The 24,456-nt window shown below is 41.1% G+C and overlaps 1 protein-coding gene across 1 annotated transcript in view; it reads right to left on the bottom strand.

Moving 5' to 3' along the window:
- The window catches only part of DYNC1H1 (dynein cytoplasmic 1 heavy chain 1), a 45,108-nt gene extending 20,658 nt beyond the window's left edge, over window positions 1-24,450 (bottom strand). The window contains 41 exon segments of the mRNA XM_027673988.1: window positions 93-214; window positions 309-515; window positions 1,090-1,323; window positions 1,580-1,720; window positions 1,832-2,062; window positions 2,301-2,528; window positions 2,934-3,090; window positions 3,201-3,439; window positions 3,610-3,822; window positions 4,253-4,436; window positions 4,619-4,862; window positions 5,145-5,304; window positions 6,778-6,878; window positions 7,684-7,966; window positions 8,637-8,825; window positions 8,910-9,098; window positions 9,179-9,294; window positions 9,297-9,343; window positions 10,019-10,192; window positions 10,898-11,064; window positions 11,286-11,432; window positions 11,864-12,073; window positions 12,153-12,263; window positions 12,871-12,984; window positions 13,350-13,505; window positions 14,040-14,279; window positions 14,467-14,586; window positions 14,669-14,779; window positions 14,885-15,061; window positions 15,195-15,335; window positions 15,482-15,628; window positions 15,917-16,066; window positions 16,363-16,542; window positions 16,775-17,851; window positions 18,328-18,555; window positions 18,665-18,936; window positions 19,110-19,296; window positions 20,224-20,479; window positions 20,716-20,889; window positions 21,494-21,581; window positions 24,162-24,450. Coding sequence (XP_027529789.1) covers window positions 93-214; window positions 309-515; window positions 1,090-1,323; window positions 1,580-1,720; window positions 1,832-2,062; window positions 2,301-2,528; window positions 2,934-3,090; window positions 3,201-3,439; window positions 3,610-3,822; window positions 4,253-4,436; window positions 4,619-4,862; window positions 5,145-5,304; window positions 6,778-6,878; window positions 7,684-7,966; window positions 8,637-8,825; window positions 8,910-9,098; window positions 9,179-9,294; window positions 9,297-9,343; window positions 10,019-10,192; window positions 10,898-11,064; window positions 11,286-11,432; window positions 11,864-12,073; window positions 12,153-12,263; window positions 12,871-12,984; window positions 13,350-13,505; window positions 14,040-14,279; window positions 14,467-14,586; window positions 14,669-14,779; window positions 14,885-15,061; window positions 15,195-15,335; window positions 15,482-15,628; window positions 15,917-16,066; window positions 16,363-16,542; window positions 16,775-17,851; window positions 18,328-18,555; window positions 18,665-18,936; window positions 19,110-19,296; window positions 20,224-20,479; window positions 20,716-20,889; window positions 21,494-21,581; window positions 24,162-24,432 — 8,183 coding nt within the window. The 5' untranslated portion in view covers window positions 24,433-24,450.
- Window positions 24,451-24,456: the final 6 nt, after the last annotated feature.

Here is a 24,456-nt window from a genome sequence, read left to right as displayed (position 1 = left end):
GTTAGACAAGTGTATTAAGAACAGATTACATAGTCAATGCTTCAGTTCTGACCCCTATTCTGTTGCTACATAGGGTTTACTAGACACATTACCTATGTGAGAGGGGCTTTCTTCCAGGATCAGTAGGTGGATTACATGCACCAACAAACTGAATTCTCTCCAGTTTCACCCATGTCTGGTCAGATGTACGATAGAATCCTCCATGTTCCACCATCTGGAAAAAAAACAAAAATCAAATCAAATCAGTGGAACATTGTAGTTCCCTAAACATCACTGCTCTGATACATTGACTACAAAGAAAAACAAACCTGTCTAATGAAGGATATGACTCTCTGTGTGCCATATTTATCCATATCTGGCAAATTGATTTCATCACAGAACAGCACCAGCCACTTTCCTAACTGCACAGGAGCCAGCACCACTCCATTAGGGGTACGCCTGTACTCACAGTAGTGATCAAAAGTTTTCAAGAGCAGTTCTGGAGTGGTAGCACTAGAAAAGTTGAGTCCAACCACCTTAGAAAGAGAACAGTGAAAAAAAAATAGTTAAAATACACTAAGACCTGAAAGAGAGCATATCAAAAGTCCTGAAAACAGGTATGTTTGGCTTTCCACAATGGAAGTACATATACCATCCATATTACAGGTTATTGCCTGTATATTGCTTATTCCCACTGCAGGTTTTCCATTTATTATGCAGTATTGCTTCCTGTCCAATCTTGTACTTTGAACATCACAGCCTCATGTAACTGTTACTCCACCTAGATACACTGAAGGATGAGAGCTATTCCTAAACACTACCACAGGTTTTTAAGTACTGAATGTAGGAATGCTCCTGTATTACTGAAGAGGCAAAGGAAGAAAGCAGTTCTTAGTTTTAAGAGAAATTGATACTCTCAACATAATTTTTATTCTTTGCTATTGCATACACATAACTGACTGAGGTGAAGCTACCACTGAATTCTGGCCTAGCAAACAACTTCCATGCTGAATCAAGACTGCTTTAATCTTTAAGAACTTAGAGACTTGTTACTACCCTGTAATTCACACACACGCATGTGTACACAGACACACACAGTCCCTTGTGTACCTCCATGTCAGGCAGAGCTCTCAGAGCACTGAAGAGGGTCATGGTCTTTCCAGAACCTGGTGGGCCACAGAGCACCAGAGGTTTGTGTTCTGCCAGCCAAGTATACAGCAACGCTTCATGGCGAACCGTATCTAGGGTTGGTACTACAACATCAGGAGCTGCAACCTTGTGTGTTTCAACTTCAATTTGAGGAACCTTGGATTGCCACGGCACCCATTCACCTGTAATGGACACCTAGGAGCACAAAAACGTGATTAGACAATTGACAGCAGGAATCTAGCTCAACCTTAGTCAAAACATTTTTTCTAAATGACAGGATGGTCTGTGGCATTCAATTTTGTGTGTTTATTTAAACAAGCAGCTTGTTTGCTGAACTGTGAAACTGTAAAGTTTAAGACAGTCTAGCAGATTATTTTCCAGTTTCATCTCCAAAATCTAAAGGAAGCTTTTAAGAACATGAAAGAGCAACACTACCACATATAAGGGTTACCTCATAGTCAATTATGGGTATGTTGGGTGCAGTTGGCAGTGGCACAGTGGTGATTCTCCTAATGTATTCTCCCAGCTCTGCTCTCATTTTCAAACGGCTGTCTCCAGAAAGAGACCACAGTATCGCATAGACCAGGTACCTCTGTAAGAAGCAGCAAAAGCAACTATTGGTTTTAGAGTAATGGGACAAAACTTTATGAATAACTCAAATCTGGGCAAACACAGCAGCCACCAAACATCTGATTGTATTTACCTGGATGTAGCGCTCCAGCTGATCTATCTGCATTGGGAAGTCTGGGTGGTTGGCATTGTACTGGGCGACGTTGCGGCACGCTTGGTGCAACATGGAGAACAGAGACCCCAGACAGCGCAGGCGGGTGAGATCCATGATGTGCTCCAACTTGAAAGCGTGTTCCAGTGCTTTGGTTACCAGGCCGTTAGATGTGAAATACGGCTGCATTATTGTTGCAGCATCTCTCTGAATCTGTTGGGGGAGACAAACACTGCTTAAGGAATTTGCTTCTGATTTGATTACCAGGCAGCAGGAAATTATTTAGTTTAAGGTTTGAAGTGTTTCATATTTCAATATTCCTTTAAAAAAAAAAAAAGTGAAGAGGAAGTCAGCTTTTCTATGATAGGCTTTCCTAAATTCTAACTACACTGTACTACCTGTAATACAAGTGTTTTTACTACTGTATCCCATAATGTAATCTAAGTTATACCTGCAACATTGGCGATGCTGCTTCTTCTCCTTCATCTTCTTTGCCCTTTCGCCTTCGCTGGGCTTCCTCCTCACCTTCATCCAGAGGAATGCTTCTTAGTCTGGCCAGGAAGTTGTTGAATATCATGTCTGTACTGAGAACATCCTCACTGAACCAGACCATACCACACCTTGACACGGTAGCCAAAGTGGCATATTTCAGATCCTGTACCTCAAACATGATACGCACCTGAAAACCAGAAATTTAAAACAAGAGTTTGAAGTAAAATCAACCAACCATCAGCAGAACAAACCAAAAACCCTCTCCCTCAAAAAACAGAGACCTTTCAAAATAAGCTGATTTGCATCTAGAGTCTGGATAATCAACAGCAGCATTCTATTACGCTATGCTAAGTTCATCATTATTGAGTGTTACCACAGACTTATATAACCCACGAAGTTTGTCTTACAGGGTCAGAGTAAGCATAAAGTGAAATGCTTGTTTCCAAAAAAACTCCTAACTCCAGCAAACCACAACCCAAGCTCAGTATTACTCTGTTTGTGATGAGAAAGAGGGACAGCACTAGTACATAATAAACTAAAGCAACAAGCTTATGGCCAGCACACAAACATGGTGTAAACGAAGTTACATTACATTTGGTGGGAGGCTGAGACGTTCACCGTTTGGCAGAGTCAGAAGTTTGTTGTCATCCAAAACAGAGTTCAAGTTCTCAACCCACTCAGGGTCTACATCACCATCGAAGATGATCCATTGACGTTTCTGTAGTTCACCTCTCACATTGTCTATGATCCTGTATTAAAGGAAATATTTACTGCAGTAGAGAACTACGACTCAGTAAGGCCAAATTATCCTTGGCACAAATGTACTGGCCAGTTTGCATTTATGCTGTTACAGACTCACTTTCTCAGGACATGTGTAAACAAGCCATCTGTCCATTCTCTGGTGTTTGGATCCAAAGTACCATAGAGGTGATCTTTGCTGATTGCTTTTGGATCTATAATGTGAGCAACACCTTCCACACCCTCCAGCCGTTCAAGGGCCTTCAGAAGTACTCTCCAAGCCATGCTCTTTCCACTTCCAGAGGGACCAACCATCATCAACCCATGATTTATCTGTGTAATCTGATACAGCTGAAGAACCTGTGACAGAAAAAATGAGGTACCAATGAAGTCTTAACTTCAGTAGCCAATATAAGCTTCTGTGTATTGCTCGCTTAAGACAAATAGAACATTTTCCACCTTTCATAATTAAAAAAAAAGCTTAGTCTTATACATAAATTTCAATTCCATATATGAGTTTTAGATTTTACCTTTTCAACCCACATGCCACCAACTTCTTCTCCATCACCATAGGTAAGGTACATTTCCTGACACACTTTCTTAAGCTCCTCTCGCAAGGCTGTCATCTCTCCACGATGATACTGTACTCCAGGGAATACATCAGAAAGGAGACTGAACAGTAATGGGATGTCTTCTGCAACCAGTTTTGGTACCATAGTTTCACATACACTTTGGATCAGGATCTGCAGAGAGTGAGTCACATTTCATTTAAGATTTTTTTATTAAGTTCACTTTATCAGATGTGTTTGACAAGGAATACTTCACTAAATACTTTACTGATAAAGTACCGGACCAGGGTGGTCTTAGCAAAAACAACCATTTGATGGGGTTCCAACTTTGGAACTACACAATGATTTCCTACTGATTTTCAGTTTATACAACTCTCGTTTCTTATGTCTCTTTACTATCCTATTGTTATTAACTGCTGAGGAACTGAGCACCAATAAGTGTTATGGATGCACCACCTCATATGAACAAGTTTTTCATTTTGATTCAGAGACTCCTAAGCTATGTTTAACTTGGTGCTTCTAAGCTATCAAATCACCACCTTTAGCAACTAACACTGTAGGTGCATCCTCTATCACAGAAGTAAAGATTTTGCACACACATTACCTCTTGCTCTGGTAAGTTCTCAGCGATTTCTCCCTCATCCACAACTTCACCACGCTCTTCCTTCTCCCGCTTTATCTTCTGAATCCTCTCCCTCTTCACATTACCTGCACTAACCAGCACACTCTTCAGTGCTCTCAAGCCGAAGTCATAGTGACTTTGGGAGGACAGCTGTTCATCACAAAGCCTAAGAAGTAAGAGAGACAAAATACAATTTGATTGCCAATAAGAACCAACACAACACTCAGTAAATGTCATTGTTTACTTGAAATGATTGCTCCACAATGTGCTTAGTAAGTTGCAAAGAATATTATAGCTCTGAACAAATAAGCTCTATTGTTATTGACTGGAGCCAAACTTGTTACTCACTTGAAGAATGGTACTATCTTATTGGCAAGCACTTCAGCTGTACGGAAGCCTTGGGAGTACAACATGACCTGGGCAATCAACTGACGGTCTGGTTTTGTCATTGCCAAGCTGCGGAACAACTTCTTCAAATTGTCAGGCAGATTAGATCTGCCTGCATAGCCAGGATTCATGGTGATGAAGATAGCCATGTCAGGGCTCACTTTGACTTGTTTGTTCAGCAGCTCACAGGTAATCGGTGTTGCAGCTGAAAAGAGAGTGCATTTAGTTACACCTGAGTCAGTGATCAATCACCTCGAGAACAAAGTCATACCTTATTCTATTTTAGTTTCCTACACTAATGGATAGCAGGTTCTCTAGTACTGCAACTCAAGTAATACAAATTTCTACCAGCTGAAAGTTACTTCAAGTATTTAAGTTTTGACAGAAAGTGGCTTCATAATTTTTTGCATTAGTTGCAAAAAATGTAACTGAGCAACAAAACAGCATGAAGGATGTTAGAGACTATTAGGAATAAAGAATTACATACTCTTGTCATAGTTGGGGTTGGAATGCTCTCGCAAGGCTTCCTGGATGCACTGAACTTGCTGTGAGACTGCAGAGAGCATTCGCTCCTCCAGTCTGTTGAACTCATCAAAGCAGCCCCATGCGCCCACTTGGCAAAGCCCGACAAAGATACGTCCCATTGCCTGCACAGAGAGGGGAAAATCCACTCAATTGCATGATCCTTCTTGTGTGTGCACAGGCAAAGGGGAGCAGAGAAGAGCACTTTATACAACGGAGGAAGGATATGTCTGCCCTTATACAAAGGCAGGAAGGAGCTGCATTTATATGTAGGTTACTATGCCTGTAGCATTGTAAGAGTTATGAAAGGGTTTTAATTGACTTTCAGGTGTTCACTGCTTCATGGAATCATAGAATAGGATCACTCTCCTATCACTACATACTGTACTGCAGTGTGTTCAAAAACAGGCAAAATAATTCCACTGCATAATGTTTTCTTTGCTGATACCATTATTATCGGGTGCAGTTCCAGTTCCTTATCACAAGGATACTAGAATTACAAAACATTTATTGAATGGTCAGAGTATGATACTACCTCATAAAGAACAACCTTTAAGGTAGGATTCTGTAAAAAGCAACATGAGGGAGAGTATGATGGAGGTCTAGAAGTTACTGGTTTAGGATGAATAGGAATCAATTATTCACTGTCTTTTCCACTACAAGAAATAAGGAATCATTAAAAACAGACAAAAAGAAGGTGCCTTTTCATAAAATGCATGGTGATGCAGTGGAACAATTTGGTAGAGACTGTTATGGAAGTGTGCAAGTGGAATTAAGGGGATAAATGGTACGTGGAGAAATTCTGTTCATACTCCAGTGAACCTAACATGTTTCAGCTCGGACCTCCTGATCCTCATAACTGTCAGAGGGAGGAAGAGGACTGGGGGCAAGGAAGGAGCATCACCCACTACCTGTGATGCCAAATGCTGGCTAAATGGAACCCTGGTCTGGTCAAAATACAGTTTTAGACAAAAAACCCACACATGGCAAGCTGGCACGGTCCATAAACTACAGCGATTCCTTGTCTACAGTTTATATTGGTTTTTATATTTACACCTAACCAAGGTTTTTATTTTGAGACATTTGCAGTTTACAAAGGCATTTCATCTCAATTTGAACATGTCATTCATATTCAAATATCTGGATAAATATTGTTTTGAAGAATTCTTCACATGCTGAGGTAAGCACCACAGCTATGTTGCAAAGGATAATTTAGCAATAGTACAGCTACTTCAGCAGTTTGACACACTCATCTGTTCCCCACTAAACCAGTACTACCAATACAAACTAAACAACTGAAGCTACTTTCCTAAAGCCAGTCTTAAGTCCCTGTCCTGTACTTCCCTCTTCCTTTCCCTCCATGTGCTGTTAAAGAACTACCTGTTCAAAAAAACCAGAACCCCTCCCCTAGCAATAGTCTGTCCCACTTTTGCTTTAGGCATTTTTTGTTACAGAGGTTTTCTATGACCCACAGATACCAGCTCAGTTAAGTCTTATAGGCAATCATCTTGAAAATAACCCTGCTGGCTGCTTCAGAGTTCTGAAGAGATTCCTATTGCTTGTGGGCAAAGACTACACTTTTTTATCCAACAGCTCACCTGGAAGTCAAATGTTTCATCGCAGTTGAAAACCAACACGAAGCGGCCCAGCTGATGTCCAAGAGCCTTCACAGATTCTGTTTTACCAGTACCAGCAGGACCTATTTTTGAAATGGGATAGACATGTTTTAGTGTGTATCATCTGAGGTACCACTGCCAACTTGAGCAATCTGCCTGCATGAGGGTTCTGATGGTGCTTGTCAAGAGGGTTCAAACGAAACCTTAAAACTGCTTCCTCTTCCCCCAAGACTGTTTTATTATTCAATATCTTAGTTATAAGTGCTCTGCATGTTTACATTAATGCTATATTGTGGTAGTGCATATTGTTGCCCCAGTTCATCCCCTCCACCCCATCCCAGGCCACATTATGGACTCAGGAATGCTCATTAGGCCTCGGCCTTGATTAATGGCACCTGGGCAGACAGCTCCCCTTGAGCTTACCAGAAAAACCCTGTCTACTCCAGAACTTCTGTTGTCTAATGAGCTCCTGTTTTCCAACAAAGAGCCTTCAGACTTTATTTTTCTGTCTGAACAACAGACCAAGTGGAGTAAACTTTTCGTTATTGGACTTCTCAAACAAAATTCCAGTAACTACCAACTGAGAACGTGGCCCTTACCCCTTTACATCCCTTACTGTTATCCCTACTTATCCTTCTGTGTCCCTGGTCTGTCCATAATTGCTTTTAATCCAATTTTTCTTTATGAGTTCTATCTATACAGTAAGTAATAGAGTGAACCTTGCCATCGAATTTGTTGTGCTTTCACAAATTTATATTAAACTTGCCTTTGCTGAAATCCAGCTGATGATTCTTTAAGTGACCTAAACCACTCATTCACATACATATTAGAGAAGATAATCAAGTATTAGAGAAGATAAAAATTTATATACTTGTCTCACTAACTTACCAAATGGTGATCCTCCAAGTCTTGCCTCCAGGGCTTGTGTCATTGTCAGGTAACAGCGGTCAGTAAGAGGAGTCTGTACCAGCTTATCCTGAACACCAAGGTACTCAAAGCCATAGTTGAATTTGGCATTTGCCATCTGAATTGAGAGCTGTTGCAACACATCTGTCTGCTTTGGGTCAAAGTAGAACCGCATTTGGCTGAGCCACTCGAAGGATTTGGAGTTGTCGATCTTGCTTTTGATCAGCGATCTTGTAACATCTCTCTGGTGCACCAACTCAGTGATCTGGAGAATGAAGTAACTCCTTAGACCACAGCAACACAAGCCATTGCTAACAAAGCCAGGAATCCTACAGCTTCTCAGATTAGCACAATTAATTGCCATCACTTAGAAATCATGACATAAAACCAGTCTCTGCCTTAAAATCTGTTGCCACAAAGACAAAACTAACAATGCTGCCTGCTGCTGTTAAGGACTTTCAGCAAAGCATTCTGGTCCAGTGAGTCTGTTAATCCATTACACTACTGAACTCGGTATTTCACTTGCCAGAAACTATGAAGACAGGTACTCCTAAAACAGACCAGGTATTTCCCTCTAAAAATCTACAGAAATAACCCAGAATGATTTTAACTTCCCCCTCCCCTCCAGTCCTTATCTACAAAAAAATGAATATTGTAATTACAACAATAAGCAGCTTAGTGACAATTTCACATTTGAATGAAGAAATCAGTAGCTCGCATATCTGGAAGAGCTGGTTTAAGGATCAATTCAGTGAGTCAGTCTATAAAACACAACTGTGAAAAACCACCACCACCTACAGGATCAGGCATTGATGTTATTGCTTTAAAAGCAAGAAACTTATCCTGTAAGTCATCTTAGACTGATCAATATTTTCATTAAACTTTTAAAAATCCTCACCTGCAAACCCAGAAGAGGAAAGGAGGTTTTTACTTACCAAGTGCTCCAGTTTCCTTCTGCGAAGAGGCGGCTGCTCCATCAGCACAGAGTCTGCCAGGACATTGAGTGTGACCTCAACATTGGCCAGCACAGACTGGAGAGGACTGTTGTCTCCACCTCCACCATTGAGGGCTGACTCCACGTTCTCTGACCATGCAATCTGGGCTGACAGGACAACAAGCTGAGCCTGTGGAACAAAAAATCCTCATCAGATTGTTTTCTTCACTGAAGTAACCAAGCTGCAGTATACTTAGGTGTTCCACATTAATACCTGGTATTTGTCAATCCAAGAGATGTAGACTGCTGGATCAATTGAAGTTGCTTTTCCAAAGATTTCTACTTCAGTTACAGATTCTGCAAGCAATTTAGCAAGGGTCACTCTCATTTCTTTTTCAACAAGAGTAAGCCACTCATTGATCTTGGGATGTTCTGTGATGGAGACGGGTGTTTTGAACAGCACCTACAAGAATTAAAGATTTAAGTAAGCCCACATTCACTTATTTTCTGAAGCTGATTTAAAAAGAAACACTGCAGCTATACCTCCTCTCCTTCACGTGAGGATATCCCAAGAACCACAGAATTATCTTCATTCAGAATAATGCTAGCGACTCCTGCAAACATTTTCTTGAAGTGCTTCTGCAGCTTAGCAACATTTTGCTGTTTCCAATGATTTCAAGCAAGTCTTCATCACCAACAAAATAAAACCTAATAATCACAGAAAATAAGATCTATATCAGAACTCCCAACTATTGCTTTTAATTTATGATTTATGCTTCATAGATGGCCACTATACACAAGTAATTGGCAACCATGTCCCTAACACTGCAAGAGTGCACAAACCATAAATTTGCTAAAAGTTATAACTCGGTGCTACCATTAAGTCTCAGTTCATGTGGTCTGTACCATACACAGGTGTATACACGCTCCATACTGCGGATCATTTTCTTTACCCTGAAATACCCACAGTAGAGTCTGGAATTGAATTAAGTCTATTAGGCAGAGACTCAGTACCTCCCTCAGCCTTACTCTCTCATGTTAAGTGATAAACCAGTTGAGGACTAGTCAAAGTCAAAACCTGTCCTTCAATCAAATGGCAGAAGAACCTTTAAGTTTACAGAAATCAGCTGCAATGGTTCCTTAAGCAGCATGTGAATTCTGCAACCAGCTACAGATGAGCAAGTAAGGGAAGTTTCAGTCCCACTTCCTTAGAAGTGGCTATAACTGAATTCTGTATATAGACAACAGAGATTTAAATGGTTGTGACACCATAGATATGCAATACACAAAAACTGGCAGAAGCTTTACAGAGCAGTACACCAATTCCTGCACAGAAACAAAATATTACTCTACTTCAAGAGACAACTAGAGTCAACTTCTTACCGAGGGAAAGAGGATCTCTCCCTTTCCAGGTATTCTCCCAGTGCCTTCTGTATCTTGCCAAGCAAGTCTGCCAGTCTTTCTAATGATCTCTGCACACCTTGAATGTTAAGAACATCCATCACAAGTGGAGATTTGGACACCTTTTTCATGAGAGCCAAAAATTCAGTGCTGATGCTGCAAGTAAAATAACACAGTACGTTGGTGCAAACTCAACAAACACAGGCCTGAGTGACACCAAAGTTACTTGTCTCTAAATGACCACTCTGTCTCTAACTGTTGCAGTTGCTCTAGGTAACACCAGGCTAAATTCCCAAAACAGCTCTTTATCTACGTCAAGTCCACAACAACAAAATCTAACTTCTTTGCAATGTTCAATCTACTAATTCCACTGCACAAGATCTACTTTTCTTCGTTTCCTGAAGAGATGCATAAATCCGATTCTTTGATCAGACTAGAAGTGTGTGGAATGAGTAAGTATAATCAGAGCAAGGTAAAGCAGAGGAAGTAAATAATGCTTCAAGGGCAAGACTAAAGGCTGCAGCAACAGAAATAAGCCTTCTTGCAGCCACAATGCCAGAAAAATCCTTGAAGTAGCTAGCAGGAACTAGCAAGAAAAACCATCTGAATCCCAATCATCTAAAACCCCTGTCTTCTAGAAACTGTACATCAGCCTGTTTACTATAAACGTTTTTCTGTCGTAGTTGCACCTCTTTGCTTGATGAACGTACATCTACAGCAGGGCTATAATCCAGCTGGACCAGGTAAGAATACAGTCAGTATTTTAACTTAGAGAGCGTTACACTGAGTCATGAAGTTTCAGGCCTGGCCATATGGTGCCCCAAAGGAAGTAAGAAAAGAACAAAGCAATTGAAAAGTTACCTCTGGAACCGCTGGGTCTCCACAGGCAGCAAGTGCTTGATGTCTGCACTGCCAGTAAAGATACCCTCCAGGTACACCCATCGCCTTTGGACATCTATCCAGACATCAAAGAGTGCCATGATACGGTTCAGCTTATCTTCCCAGCTAAGGGCATCTTCCTCAAACACCTGAAGTTTAAATACTGCATTAATATTCATTTTAATATTATCATGCTTTTGATTGCTAATAATTATTAATGGAAACAGTTGTTTGAGGGTTACAAAGTATGCAAATGGAATTAACTGTCAACTTACATGGTGAATATAGTCCCTGCTGACAAATATATGAACTAAACAACAGGGGAAGGCAGAATTAAAAGAAGATTCTTTAGCTTTTTTCTCCATTTTACCTTGTAGTATGGTGACAGCTTCATAGCAGACACGCTGTTAATGTGCTCCTTTACTTTGTTGAAAAGGTCATCCCATCCACGAATCAAACGACACTTGTTCTGGTAATTGACCAAGTCCAGTTCGTAAGTGTTCCACACTTCTCTTATCTGAAGAAAAGGATGTTTAAGATATGACATCAATCATTTCTGCTTCAACATAGTTACAAAGTAGAAATGTGTTACAGTAATCAGATTTTACTTTTTTTACCCAAGGATTCTGTGTTTATGCTCAAGTTTTCCGAGTATTGAGAATATGATGCAGTTAGGTAAAACTTGAACAAGGTGGGGTCTTTGCAGTCACTATCAAGAACTGCTTTCCCCAAATAATACAAGTTTCATCAGAGGAAGCTTACTTAGCTTTAAACTGTACCCCAGTTCCATGGAGTCTTGGCACTTTTATCGACAGCTTGGAGTGACAAGTTTACTACAGAAGTGTCAGCCACCCAACAGCAACAAGTTTACTACAGAAGTGTCAGCCACCCAACAGCAACCCTTTGGGGTTTGCTATTGCATGCACACATACAAGAGCTGATACTAGCCTGTTTCAAGAACTCTTCCAAAGCCATCTCTCCCTGAGCCACAAGCAGAACATCTTTGACAATTGCTTCATTTCTCTGCAAATCCACATCCCAGATCTGACCCAGGGTCAATTCGGAGACAACCCAGTTAACGTGAAGCCTTTTCATCAGCTGTTTCCAGTGACGGTCCTTAAGTGCCTCGGATTTCAGTTCGATAACTAACATGTTTATCTAAGGAGACAAGAAAGCGAATTACATCTTTGAACTTGACTACTTAACACATGCATTTTAGAAATGAGTACAAACTCACCTTCATGTAGCCCTTCAGAAGTCTCTGAACATATTCATAGGAGGCATACTGTCGCAAGCGGGCGGGGAAGTTTTTCAGTTGGTTCAGCAGACCATCTAAGTTTTGTCGAAGCTGTCAACAATATAAAAGCAATGAAATCTTCTCTACAAGTGCTGTGCACAAAACTGTACAAGTTGTCTATGTAATTTTTTACAGACAACTATTGCTAATGAAATATTGTCAACAGTATGGCTCTTTTAAGCGTTATACATATTTGCCTAAGATGTGGTTACTTACATTATGGGAATGTAATTTTTTTGGTCTGATTAAGATTTACGACAGTCTTGTCACAGACAGCTTATGGTTTAGTGATCCAACTGCTCTTTATCCCCTGAGCATTGAATTAAAACCAATGCTGTTCACCCAACCATATAATGAAGTTTCTCTAATGAGGTCCAACAGCCTATTTAAAAACAGCACAGTTTTTTCTCCGTATACGCAGTCCAATCTCAATCTCAAAACTACTGGAACTGCATAAATCCTCTGTAATATTAGATGTGACAAATCCAGTGAATATTTTCCAGCTTAGCATAAAGAAGAAACATGCTCACAAGATACTGAAAAAGGTACCTGAACAATGAAAATGTGACAATTGAGCACACCTATCTCAAGAGGCCTAATTCCTAATTTGCATATACTTGTGGCAGTTATACTGTCCATGTAAATAGAAGTGAAGTACCTTGCGAGGCTGTACTGAAACCCAGGGTTGTTCTTTCATTTGATCAATCTGTTCCCAAACCTTTGAGAGTTCAGACCAGACACCTTTGAGATCCTGCAACTCTTCAAGGGCTACCTGTAGTAAAGAATGCATCAAAAATCAGCAGTTATTCCTAATTTCTTCAAAGTTATTAGCATGGGGGAGTTAAACAGAATATTTTTAATATGTCAAAAACCTTCAGACAGCTTGTCAGTTCAAAAGAACTGCAATAGCAAGTGACCAAGATGAGATTTTTGCATCTCAGGTCGCATAATTGTTTCAAAAGAATAAGACAGACATAGAAGAGATCACAATCTCTTAAGGCTAGAATTGAACCAGTGTGGAGATGGTGTCCTGATATCTTGTAGCACAGGCTACAAGTCCCTCTTTTAAGGGAGAGGATGATGGAACTGAAACATTTTTATCCACAACTGACAAGAAGTTATGTGAGCAGGTTGTACCTGGACACGCTCTTCACTGCCACTGAGCAGTCCTGTATCTGTCAGTTCCAGAGCCTCCTTGGCCTTCGCACACTTCTCACGATCATCCTTCAGCCTGCCGAATTTTCCTTCGTAAATCGTAAGAGCTTGAAGAGCCTCTTCTGGACGCAGATTTCCCTAAAGTTTGCATGGGATACATTAATCCAACAATCCTACAATCAAGCTGAACGCAAGTTAAAAGTAAGAACTAAATACTAAATGTTGGTTTGTTTCATTATTTCTCCATTTCCAGTTTTCTGACAATCAGGCAACATACTAGTCCAGAGTAAGTCTCATTCCAATTTTACATACAGTTTATGGCTTTACTAAAAAGCACTTTAGGAAAAAAAAGCAAGCAAAAAGCAGCTTGCTTCTGAATCCTCCTACATGCATAGGTCTGACATATCCCTTGTTTCAGACAAAGCTCTGATAGTCACTGAAGTCATCTTTCTTTCTGCACTTAACAGAGGCCTATGCTTTAAGAGTAAATTTCCCTCTGCAACCAAACCCAAAAACCAACACATTGACAAGTTATTATAGAACCCTCAAAAACACTTCTACCATCATCTAAAATGAAAAACTGCAAAAAAAGAGCATAAAAATAAACTTAGTACTTCTTACTGAATGCAGAAAATCTACCTCATTTACTGAATATTATTCATCACTGCTTACTGTTACGGGCTTTGTTTTCTCCCAGTCTGTCAGTAAGTCAGTTGTCCGGCTCTCCACTGCACGATCCTCCTGAACTATTTTCATCTGCAAATTTGCTACTTGTTGTTGAATGGCAGAATCCTTTCTGCGCATAATGTCATTAAAGGCACCCCATTCTCCTTCAATGTTGTCAATGTACAGCCAAGAGGAAGGAAACTGGAACCTCTGTTTCTCAAGCAAGCGCTGACCATTGCGATAAAGCTACAAGAGACAGTGGTTGTAGGTTAAAACAACACTAACTTTAAACACAAGCCTAAATACAAATGCTCACTACAGAGCTTATCAAATTCAAGTCTGTTTTTAAGAGAACTTGAATATCATAAAGCTGCATCTTAAGAGATAAGCCTGACATTTCTACGAGTAAGAATCATAAGCAAAACCAGCATACCTCAACTTGCTTTTCAAACTGTTTGATTTTACGTTTCAAGGACTGCACGTATGTGATGAACGTCACTGCATCTGAAGTGCTAGCAGTGTCCACAGAATGCTGCTCCAGCTCTTGACGGGACTGTTAAGGGCACAAATCAGTGTTTTAGCATTCTAGAACAGTTGATCTGAAAGTGAAAAACTGGAATAAGGACTTATCTTACCTTAGAAATTTGTGAATGGAACTCTGTCATATTCTGACCAAGCATCTGGCCAAATTTGCTGAGCACTTCCTTGTGCCAGGAGTCGTACTTCAAGTTCACCTTTGACTGTACCTACAAGTAAATAATGTTACGTAACAGTAATTTCTCAGCCTTGCTATTTTTTGTCATATGCCCATTCTGAAATTTAATGCATCTATCATAATTACAATTTCTTACCTTGCCATAGTCTATGACAACAGGTCCAAATTCCTTCCTGGTTTCTGCATTGTCAAATGTTCCTCTTGCCTTTCTTATCTGAACTAGAAGGGCTTGCCACTTATTCAGGTCTTCTCCGAGACGGTTGTATATGTTTTCAGCCTGCATATCCCACAGGCACTGGTACTGCAGCCAAACCTAATTCAGGTATTTCACAATGTTCAGAACCTTTCCAGTACATTCCAAAAGATGCACTTCCCTCCAACCCCCAGGGAAAACTGAAAGTCCATGTTCCTTTTAGCTGTAGCATTACATGGTATCAGCCTCCTACCTTGACATACTGCTCCACTTCAGTCACAATTCCCATGACAGCTGAGTATGACTCCTCCAGAGCTGCAGGGCCATCAGGCATCCTTGTCAATGCATTACGATAGAATTTCTCTTCCTCAGACAGCTCATAATGCACTCCAACCTAAGAACCACAATTATACTTGTGATATACATTCCTTTCTAGAGTACTCAGATGCAGTTCTAGAGCAACACAGTAACACATCGAGCACAATTAATTGCAAAGTGAAGGTAATTGCTCAGACTTAGACACAGCTTCATTACACTTACCTGATACCTCTGACTTTGAATTCTTGGTAGTGACAGGATTACCATCTTCCAAGAAAACATTTCTTGGTAAAGTTTGTATCTACACTCTTCAATTGGTGGATTCAAGTATATCACCTGGTTGGTTATTCTTAGTTCATGTACAATATTCTGCAGAAACAGCAAAAACAATCAGTTTTACTGACAGATACTACTACATATAGACAAGAATTTTGGACTTCAAGCATCACTTCTGAAAAATCAACTTGCACTTAAACGGGAGGAGGCAAGTATTCCTCCAAAAACAGATGCAGAAGAAATATATATCTCCCATATAAGTCTCAGAAATAATTCCTGCAATTAACAACTGACAGTAAGAAGAAAACCCCAAACAAACAAACAAAAAACCTAACCTAAAAAAAAAAAAAACACAAAAAACCACAACACAAGAAAGCTTACTTTGATCTTGGGTTCACCACCAGGCTTATGGCTCACTTGAGGAGCATCTGTATCCATGTCAACTTCTGCTTTGTCATCTGCTTGACCAAGAAGAACTTGGGTCCAGGCCCTCAGTCCAGCTTGCAAACGAACACCCAGAATTCTTTCAATCTAAAGAAAATAAGACACATTGGAGGAAAAATCTGTATATTCACTGCATGAAGATCTCTGTTACCAATATATTCTGACAGCTATGGCACACTATGGCACCTCAAAGAACCAAGTGCTCTTTTACTAAGTCATTCCAATACCTGAGGGGGCTACAGACAGCTGCAGAAGGACTTTGCACAAAGGCTCGTAGTAATAAGACAGGGGGTAATGGCATTAAATTGAAAGAGTAGGTTTATATTAGATATTAGGAAGAATCTCTCCTCTAAACATATACTACTCCTTGATCTCAAACCTACCTCCATATCCAGCTTATTGACCCAAATTGGCAAATTTGAATATGAATGAAGATTTAAGTCATCCACAGCTTTCTGAACTCTGTTCAAGATTTCGGAGAAAGTCTTGTGATCATACATGCACGTTTCCAATGATCTCACTTCCAGGTCTATTTTCTCTTCAATAATGAGCAGATCATCCACCTAAAATGGTTTAGGAAAAATGGGATGTTTAGTTTGATAGGTTAGATTGAGACAACAATAATTACGCAGTAATGGTTAATCACTTATTTTTATTTTGATCAATCACCTACTTAACCCAAGAGCTAAGAACTGGTCATCAGCTATCCAATTTGACTTTTGGATAACCACACATTTATACTTGAAGTATGTGTATAAATGTAAAAATTTTGCAGAATTTAAAGATAAAACAAACCTTTTCCTGGAAACTGAAGACAGTCTCTGCTAACCGCTGTACATATGGATCAAGTTTGTATGATTCCCACACGAGTGCAATTCCTTCTGCAATCAAAGCCTGCACCTCTTTCTTCAAGCCAGCAACCAGCAGAGAGATGGTATTACGTTCCTCCACCTTCTCACATGTTCGCTCATATGTGCGGACACTTTCAATGAGAGAAATAGCAAATGGATAGAGCTGGTTTGCTTGGTGAGCTTTGTTGACAATTGCCAGCGGGACACGGAAGCCAAGCCACTTCAGGTTTCGGACTTCTTTTGAAAGTGTAATTATTTCTGGGAGGAAGTTGACTTTCAGTTTCAGGACATTTCCAGATCGACCTCGAACACGAGTGCTTTCAATGGTGAAAATGCGACCAGACACACCAAGATTGCGCTGCTGAACTTTTCTTGCCCAGTCATCAAAGATCTCCTGAGTGTTGAGCTTCATGCGAAAGCTATCTCCGTCCTGCTTTAGCTTCTGACCTTCTACATGGTTCTCCCAGCCTTTACCAAGGACATCCTCAACACGCTTCATGTAAGCAGTGAGCTGCCTGTCAATCTGTTTTGCCCAAATTATGGAGCCGGACACAGGAGGCAAGTCACGGACGTGACTCATTTTACAAGCTTGACTCTGCGGGTATTGTACTTTAAATTTGTCATGAAGAGACTCAATGTCATCTTTCACACGCTGGATCAGTTGTGTTTGATATTCACGGATGGCACCGCGGATGTGAGGTCTGACAAAGAGGGCATTGAACCGAGAGAAGATCCTGAACATTTCGTTGGCATTCTTTGCTGTACCAAGCTGATCTCTCAAACGGGCAGTTATTCTTGTTTCAACTCTGTCAATCCTTTCATCATACCGCTTCATTGCTGCCTCCCAGGCTTCTGTACCTTCTTTGGAAACATCTAATCCATCTACTTCCTTAACATTCTCATAAGCAAGATTGACTTCTTCTATCGCATTAGCATCTGCAGCATCAAAAAGGACTTCTGCTACTTTCATATCCTGTGGTTCAGGTACCTCTCCTTGATTTTGCTGGGCAACAGCAGTTACCTGCATTGGAATCACAGTTTAGTGAGTTGGATGCTTCAAAATTTACCTAAAAATGGCTAAACACAGTTTGTTCTAAAAAGCCTTGCAACCCCTCCCTACAAATTAGTAACAAATCCTTAACAAACTTTCAGTCATGTTTCAGATTTAAGTGGCAGTAGGAATGGGGCAACACAGATACTTCACAAACTTCCACTCCTACAGCATAATCTCATTTTCCACTGTGGTTTAGCCAAGCTCAAGGATTTATATGTCTAGACTTGCTGTGTTTATTAACATGAGGATGGTCATGTATTATTCAATGTAAGTCAGAATTAAAGCTAAGCCAATTAGCAGGGGTTTGAAACTAAACTGGTTTTGGAAGCAGACAGTGAAACTGAATGTTACATTAGTTTTGTGTTGGTAACTTCTCTAAGTAACAGTAACACTCTTGAAGGAGCCACACAGATTTTCAGTTCAATAACAAGTAAAAAAATTACCTGAGGTCGCAAGACCCTCACAATAACTGCCCTCAGCTGCTCGTGCTGACGCCGGAATTTCCTCATTTGATCAAGACGACTTTGTAGTTTCCTATGAGCAGGATTTATCCGCCAGACCATCTTCAGGTTCTCTTCCCTTTTTCTTTTCACGATATCTCTGAGCAGAACTTGTAGCTTCTCATATTCATCATCCCAGGTTTGGAATACTTCAAAGCATGCAACCATTACCTGAAAAAAGTTTTAGAATAGGAACTTCAGCTCCCAAATGAAATGCTTCCAGAAAGTCACTGATCCATGCAAAAATACAGTGACCAGTACCACAAAACCATGAACATACCTTTTCAAACTCTTCATAGGCAACATGCATGAGTTTCCTGGTTCCCAACACTTTAAGTAGCTGAGAACTCAGATCTCTTGAAATGGCCTCCACTAAACGCAATGCCCTCTGGATTGGATATTTTGTGTTTCTGATTTTTCTCAAATGGGTAAATATTGCAACAAGGGCCTGCCTTATTTTGTCCAGCTCAGTAGCAGACAGCAAGTCATTCAGTGGGAAGTCTTTCATCAGCGGATTATAGTCATTCACGGTTTCCAGTGCCTGTTTTAGACCTATACGGAAAAGATTTCGAATATAAATTTTCATTTCATTAACCAAATCTGTAGCTGTAACTACACCAAGGTTGCTCTACCAGTGTTGTTCTTTCTACGACAATGTTCAAATTTTGTAACAGTTTAAGTTCCGTAGGACATTTGTGAAAAATGTTACTGAAAAGGTATTTTACCTGTGTCTGTGTCGAAGCTGACAGTTGCATGAAAACGTTTACCATGTTTTAGAATATCCAGAGTCAGAAGAACTTCTGGGCTTTCACGTTTTTCCTGAATGCGGTACAGAGCCCGTTCCAAATTTAACCAGAAGCTTATCTCCTGTAATGCAGTGCCTGATGCAGGATCTCGATCTAATTTGGTCACCTTCAAAGTAATAGAGAGAAAGAGAAGGGAGGGAGAAAAGCATTTAATTTATATGCTTCAACTGTAAAAACTTCCTGTTACTAAATATAATTGAAACATGTAACATCTGCTAGGTTTTAATAATCCAACCTCAGACATTCTGAGGTTCATGAGGTTCACATTTTCATTCTGTGAAAAGCGTAGGAACTGCATGCAACACACAAGGAAGTTTAATTCCAGAGGTCCCGAAGGTGAGTTTTAGGATCCTCATGTAGTATTTTCAGCATGGCCTAAAAATGTCACCTGCCTGCTTTCCTGATCAGTGTCTGTATTCTGGTTAATGACAGATGAGCCAGGCAGGATAACAGATGTTTTACACTCTCAAGTAAGAAAAAACAATACTGTTCCAAGAGCAACATGTGTTTACAGAGGGAAAAAATCCAGAGTAGTACATGAGATGCTGCTTTTGAGTAACAGCAGTTCTTTTGAAGAGTAACAGGCAGGAGTATGAGATTACAAGATAGGGTTGGAGCAATTGTTGTGATGCAGTTCTGCATGCACCAGAGGAAATAACAAAACAAACCAACAAGACCTGTTTCTCTCAATCTGCTGAAAAGGTTTTAAGAATAGTTACAAAATTCACAAGATTATTGCCAGTTACTTAAGCCTACTACAATACATATAAAACATATAAAGTCATGCTCTCAGCTACTTGAACAATTTAGACTAGACTCCAAATTTAAATTAAGTTTAGCCTAATTCTAGACTAGATTTAGCCTAATTTAGAATAGTGTCTCTGGTGACTCAGAAAACTGGTCTAGCCTCAGATCTTCAGAGTATCCTGCATGAAGCAACACTTTACCAGTTAAACTGTGAAGATACACAGTACTACATAGGTTAGTACTTAGTTGTTTTTCTGGGTTCTTTTGGTTTGTTTTGGTTTTTTACCTTTTGTATTTCTCTAATCCAGCGGTTGACTCCAGACTGTAACTGATTGAGGAACAACGGATCCTCAGCTTTCTCACCAAAGTCTGTAACCTTGGGTTTTTCTCCACGTTCATAACACTGCTTGGCAACATTAGTAATGGTTGCATGAATTGGCAGACTGATCTCTGGAATTTCAATATTCTGCTGCAAATGCAAGAGGCCCATTTCAAGCTCTGCAATCTTTTTCTCAACTGAAGGAGCCATCTTATCTCCGTCCCTGAAAAAGCACAGATATTACTGTATAAGAAGCCAAAAGAAAAACCATACACAACACATTCAGGCCATCATCTGAACTGCTTTCCAAGAGTCAGCAACGGCATCATGTGCAACTGTGTGCTTAAACAATTTAACATGACTCACCTTGAGTAGTTACTGTTGTTTTGGGGGTTTTTTTTGCATTAAACACTTACTTCAATTCATTAGCACAGAAATGCAGTATTTATACTGAATTACCTGTCTGCTTTGCCAGATTCTCGAATATAGGACTTGAAAAAGGGAGCAACAGCATTGCTAATGAAAGAGTGTAGTGTTTCATACGGAGAGTCTTCACTGAGAGTGAGCACTCTGAGCTGGGAAGACACTGGTTTGTCGGCATCAATCACTGGTGTACGTTTAATGAACGCCAGGCTGCAGAACAGAGAACAGGATTACTAACTAATCATTTGGAACTTAAGTGACAGTTAGAATAGCTTTAATCTGACAGCAAGTTTAGCAGTCAAATGCTAATCTGTATCATCATACTTCATAATCTTTCTTCTATGAGAGTCGAATACAAGTCTTCCAAATAAATACATCTTTATATTTCAGCAATCAGCTAAACTGAATTGCCAATAAGGACTCTGAAGCAAGGCCACACTAAAGAGGCACACATTTTATAGAGCTTCAGTGCCCAATATACATCAAGATGGGTGACAAATATTTAAGAGTCAGACATAATTGAATATTATTGAACCCAAGTTGTATCTGTTACATTTGTATGTATGCCAAACAAATAAAACTTTGTTCTTTAACTGCAGAGTTAGAAGTCCTAAGTCTGTTCCTTTCAGCCTCATGACACACCCTTATTTTATCAGAGCCTCCATTCTGAAAAGCTATTGCCCCACTTGAATAAAAATACTGCCTGAAAGCACTAGGTAAATTGGAGGTAAATTTGTAGGTAAAGTAGGTAAATCTGCTTGTGCAGGTTTTGCATTCATAGGGTAGAAATGTGAAATCTATTTTACTAATTCACCTGTTTGACTTTATTCCATAATGAATGTCGGTGCTGATACTGTAGGAAATGAACTCTTTTTCCTCTTCTCCTTCATCTCCCACATCCTCTGCAAAAAATATACTGTGTAAGAAATGCTTCATTTCTAATGCATCTGCCACTCGCTCGCAACCATCTTCTGCTATTATCAGTTTTCTGACCTTTATTTCCACACCAACTTACTTAACTAAATTAGGTCAAATGTAGCTTTGCAATATCTCTCAGATTCAGAATGAATTCATTGTTTTTTAACGAACTCTATTAACTTTTTTAGGTTGCTATTAAGAAACAATAAAACATTACAACAAGTGAATTATAACTTGCATTCTGAGAGAGAAAGCTGCGTTACAGAATGTGCATTTACTTGTAGAGATATGCTGCCAGGATAACTACATTTCAGTGAGACCATTAAATAGCTGCTTTTTTCTTTCAAAGGTGGCTTTGTATTTTCAGACTTTTCCTTTAAAAATGATTTGGAAATTAAGGCTCTGAACAAAAAAGCCATCTCTTGACAGAACAAAAGGCCAAGCTATGGGAAGTACTCAGGCATTACCACAGCCAATGCATCACAGATGATGTAATTGCTGGGGATGCAGGCAGTCATGCTGCAATGCAGTGATTTCGGTGCAGAAGGTTACTCCCTGTTGGGGGACACTGGACACATTGCAGTAGACTCTCATCCTGATTTCATTCATACCCTCTTAGGAGATTCAGCCTCAGGGTGTCACAGTTGTGATCCTGAGGACCAGAAGCCTGGTCAAAGAACAACACTGCACTAGACACCACAGGAACCTGTATGAAAGCTGTTGGCAGGCTGGGTAGCTGGTGATACCAGAGAGCATTTTTCATTACTCAGAAACATGGCTTCTGTTTCATTGTAATCAATAATTTACGTCATGCTATGTAGTCCACAGACAAGCTTCAATAATAACATTGCTTTTAATAGTGTCAGAGAAAAGATCACCATATGCTGGTGGAGGTTCCAGATTTGTTCAGTCTGAAGACTGGCTGCCAATCAGAAAATCCACTCTGCCCAAATAACTGCTATTAAACCAGAAGACACAGATAGAAATGCCTTCTGCATAATGTAAATTAGTATTTGGCTTCTGAAACACATAACAAGTGTCTCAATTTCTTTTTAACCACACATATATATGTATAACAATATGTATGCCACAAGCATGGAGCTAACTGATCACCACTATCTTTTATTTATCCTTCCAACCTGAACTAAAGATAACTGACTTCATGAGCCAGGCACAGGACAAATGCAGACATCATCTGCATAGCCAATTAATATTTAATGGATTTTCTTTAAATCTTATTGAATACTGTATCATGAATTCATAAAGATAGTTGTTCTTTTTTTTCCTTCTAGAAAATTAACCCTGCTGAAAAAGAAGTCTCAAACTTTGAAAGGGAAAGCAGAAGGCTAATCAGTGGAAACAGGCATAAGATAAACAAAGACAGGGTATTTTTAAGCAACATCTTAAGCTTACAGTGAATAGACAGCAAACAGAAGAACCTTATTTATGCTTCCCTCAGTGAGCGGCAACTGCAGAGCATACATGCTTAATATCAAACTGTGGCTGTTGACATGTTAAATAATGCAGTATGAAGTATGACTATATTAAGATTTGATATGTATCTACAGGAATGGAACCATCAGCACGCTAGGAGTAGAGATCCAGAAGCTTAATATTAAAATTTTGCAAGGTCATGCTGGCAGGCAGGTATACATTTACAGACTGCAGGGGCTTGTTTAATAGTAAGAGTCTGCAGTACTGATGAAGCCTAGTCGTGTTTTGTCATTGTTCATTAGGCTGCGTTCTGTGACAGTAAGAGCCTATTTAGCAACAGATTTGTTGACAATAAAGTAATTTCAGAAATAAATGGTAACAGCAGCATGTAAATAACAAAGATACTCGAGTCAGAGTCTCAGCTTAGCTGCAGTATTTATTTAATGCAGCACTTGATGCGGTTCCGAGCACAAGCAGCACGGCCACCGAGCTGTGGTAACTAAACAAAGGCACTGCAAGGTCCCCATCTGCGTTTGTCAGTTTCGGGGTCTCGCCAGTTAACCATGACACAACGTTTTTTACAAGCCTATTCAGGTATAGGGTATTTATATTCCTTTTATCCGAGGTTTTGGCGCTTTTGTTCGTCTCAGCGCGGCTACCTGCCTCGCCCAGAAGGAGGCCGCTTCCCCAGCAGCCTGCGGCACCCACAGCCGACTGACGAAGCGCCTTCGGTGCCTCTCCAAGCAGGGGCGGACGCAGCCGCAGCACGCGCAGATCTGCGCCCACAGCCCCGCCGAGCATCCTCCGGGCCCCAGGAACAAAGGCGGCGGCGGAGGCCGGGCTGGGCGGCGGCGGCAGCGGGGACCCGCCCGCCGCCCGGGCTCTGCTGCCGCCGCCCTCTCCGGACCCCGATCCCGCGCCATGCCTGCCCTCTCCCGACCCCGCGCCGTGCCCGCCCTTTCCCTCTCCTCTTCCCTTTCCCTCTCCCTCTCCCGCGCGGTGCCCGGCCGGGCCGTGCTGAGGCGGAGCGGCCCCGCGGCGGCCGGCGCGCCCCTCCCACCCGCGGCAGGGCGGCGGCTCCGGGCGGCCGCGGCCATTTTGCCACGGCGGCGGCCCCGCTGCCGCCTCACCTTTGAGCGTGGAGCGCTCCACCAGCACCGTGTGGACCTGCGGGTCGGAGAGGAACTTGCGCATATGTTCCAGGGCGCCCTTCTCCTCCAGTGCCGCCTCCAGCGCCGCCGGCGCCTCGCCGCCGTCTTCCAGCAGCAGCGGCACCAACTTGCGCAGGTGCTTCTGCAGCACCGACACGTCGGCCACGTTCTGCACCGCCGAGCCCGACACCTCCATGCCGCCTTCCTCGCCGCCGGGGCCGCCGCCCCCACCGCCGCCGGAGTCGGACATGCCGAGGCAGAGGACACAGGCCGG

Source organism: Neopelma chrysocephalum, unplaced genomic scaffold (assembly GCF_003984885.1).
Source record: "Neopelma chrysocephalum unplaced genomic scaffold, ASM398488v2 Primary Assembly neopelma1_24, whole genome shotgun sequence".
Taxonomy (NCBI): domain Eukaryota; kingdom Metazoa; phylum Chordata; class Aves; order Passeriformes; family Pipridae; genus Neopelma; species Neopelma chrysocephalum.
The sequence above is the reverse complement of the archived record's forward strand: the minus strand, read 5'-3'. Positions and strand labels throughout refer to the sequence as shown.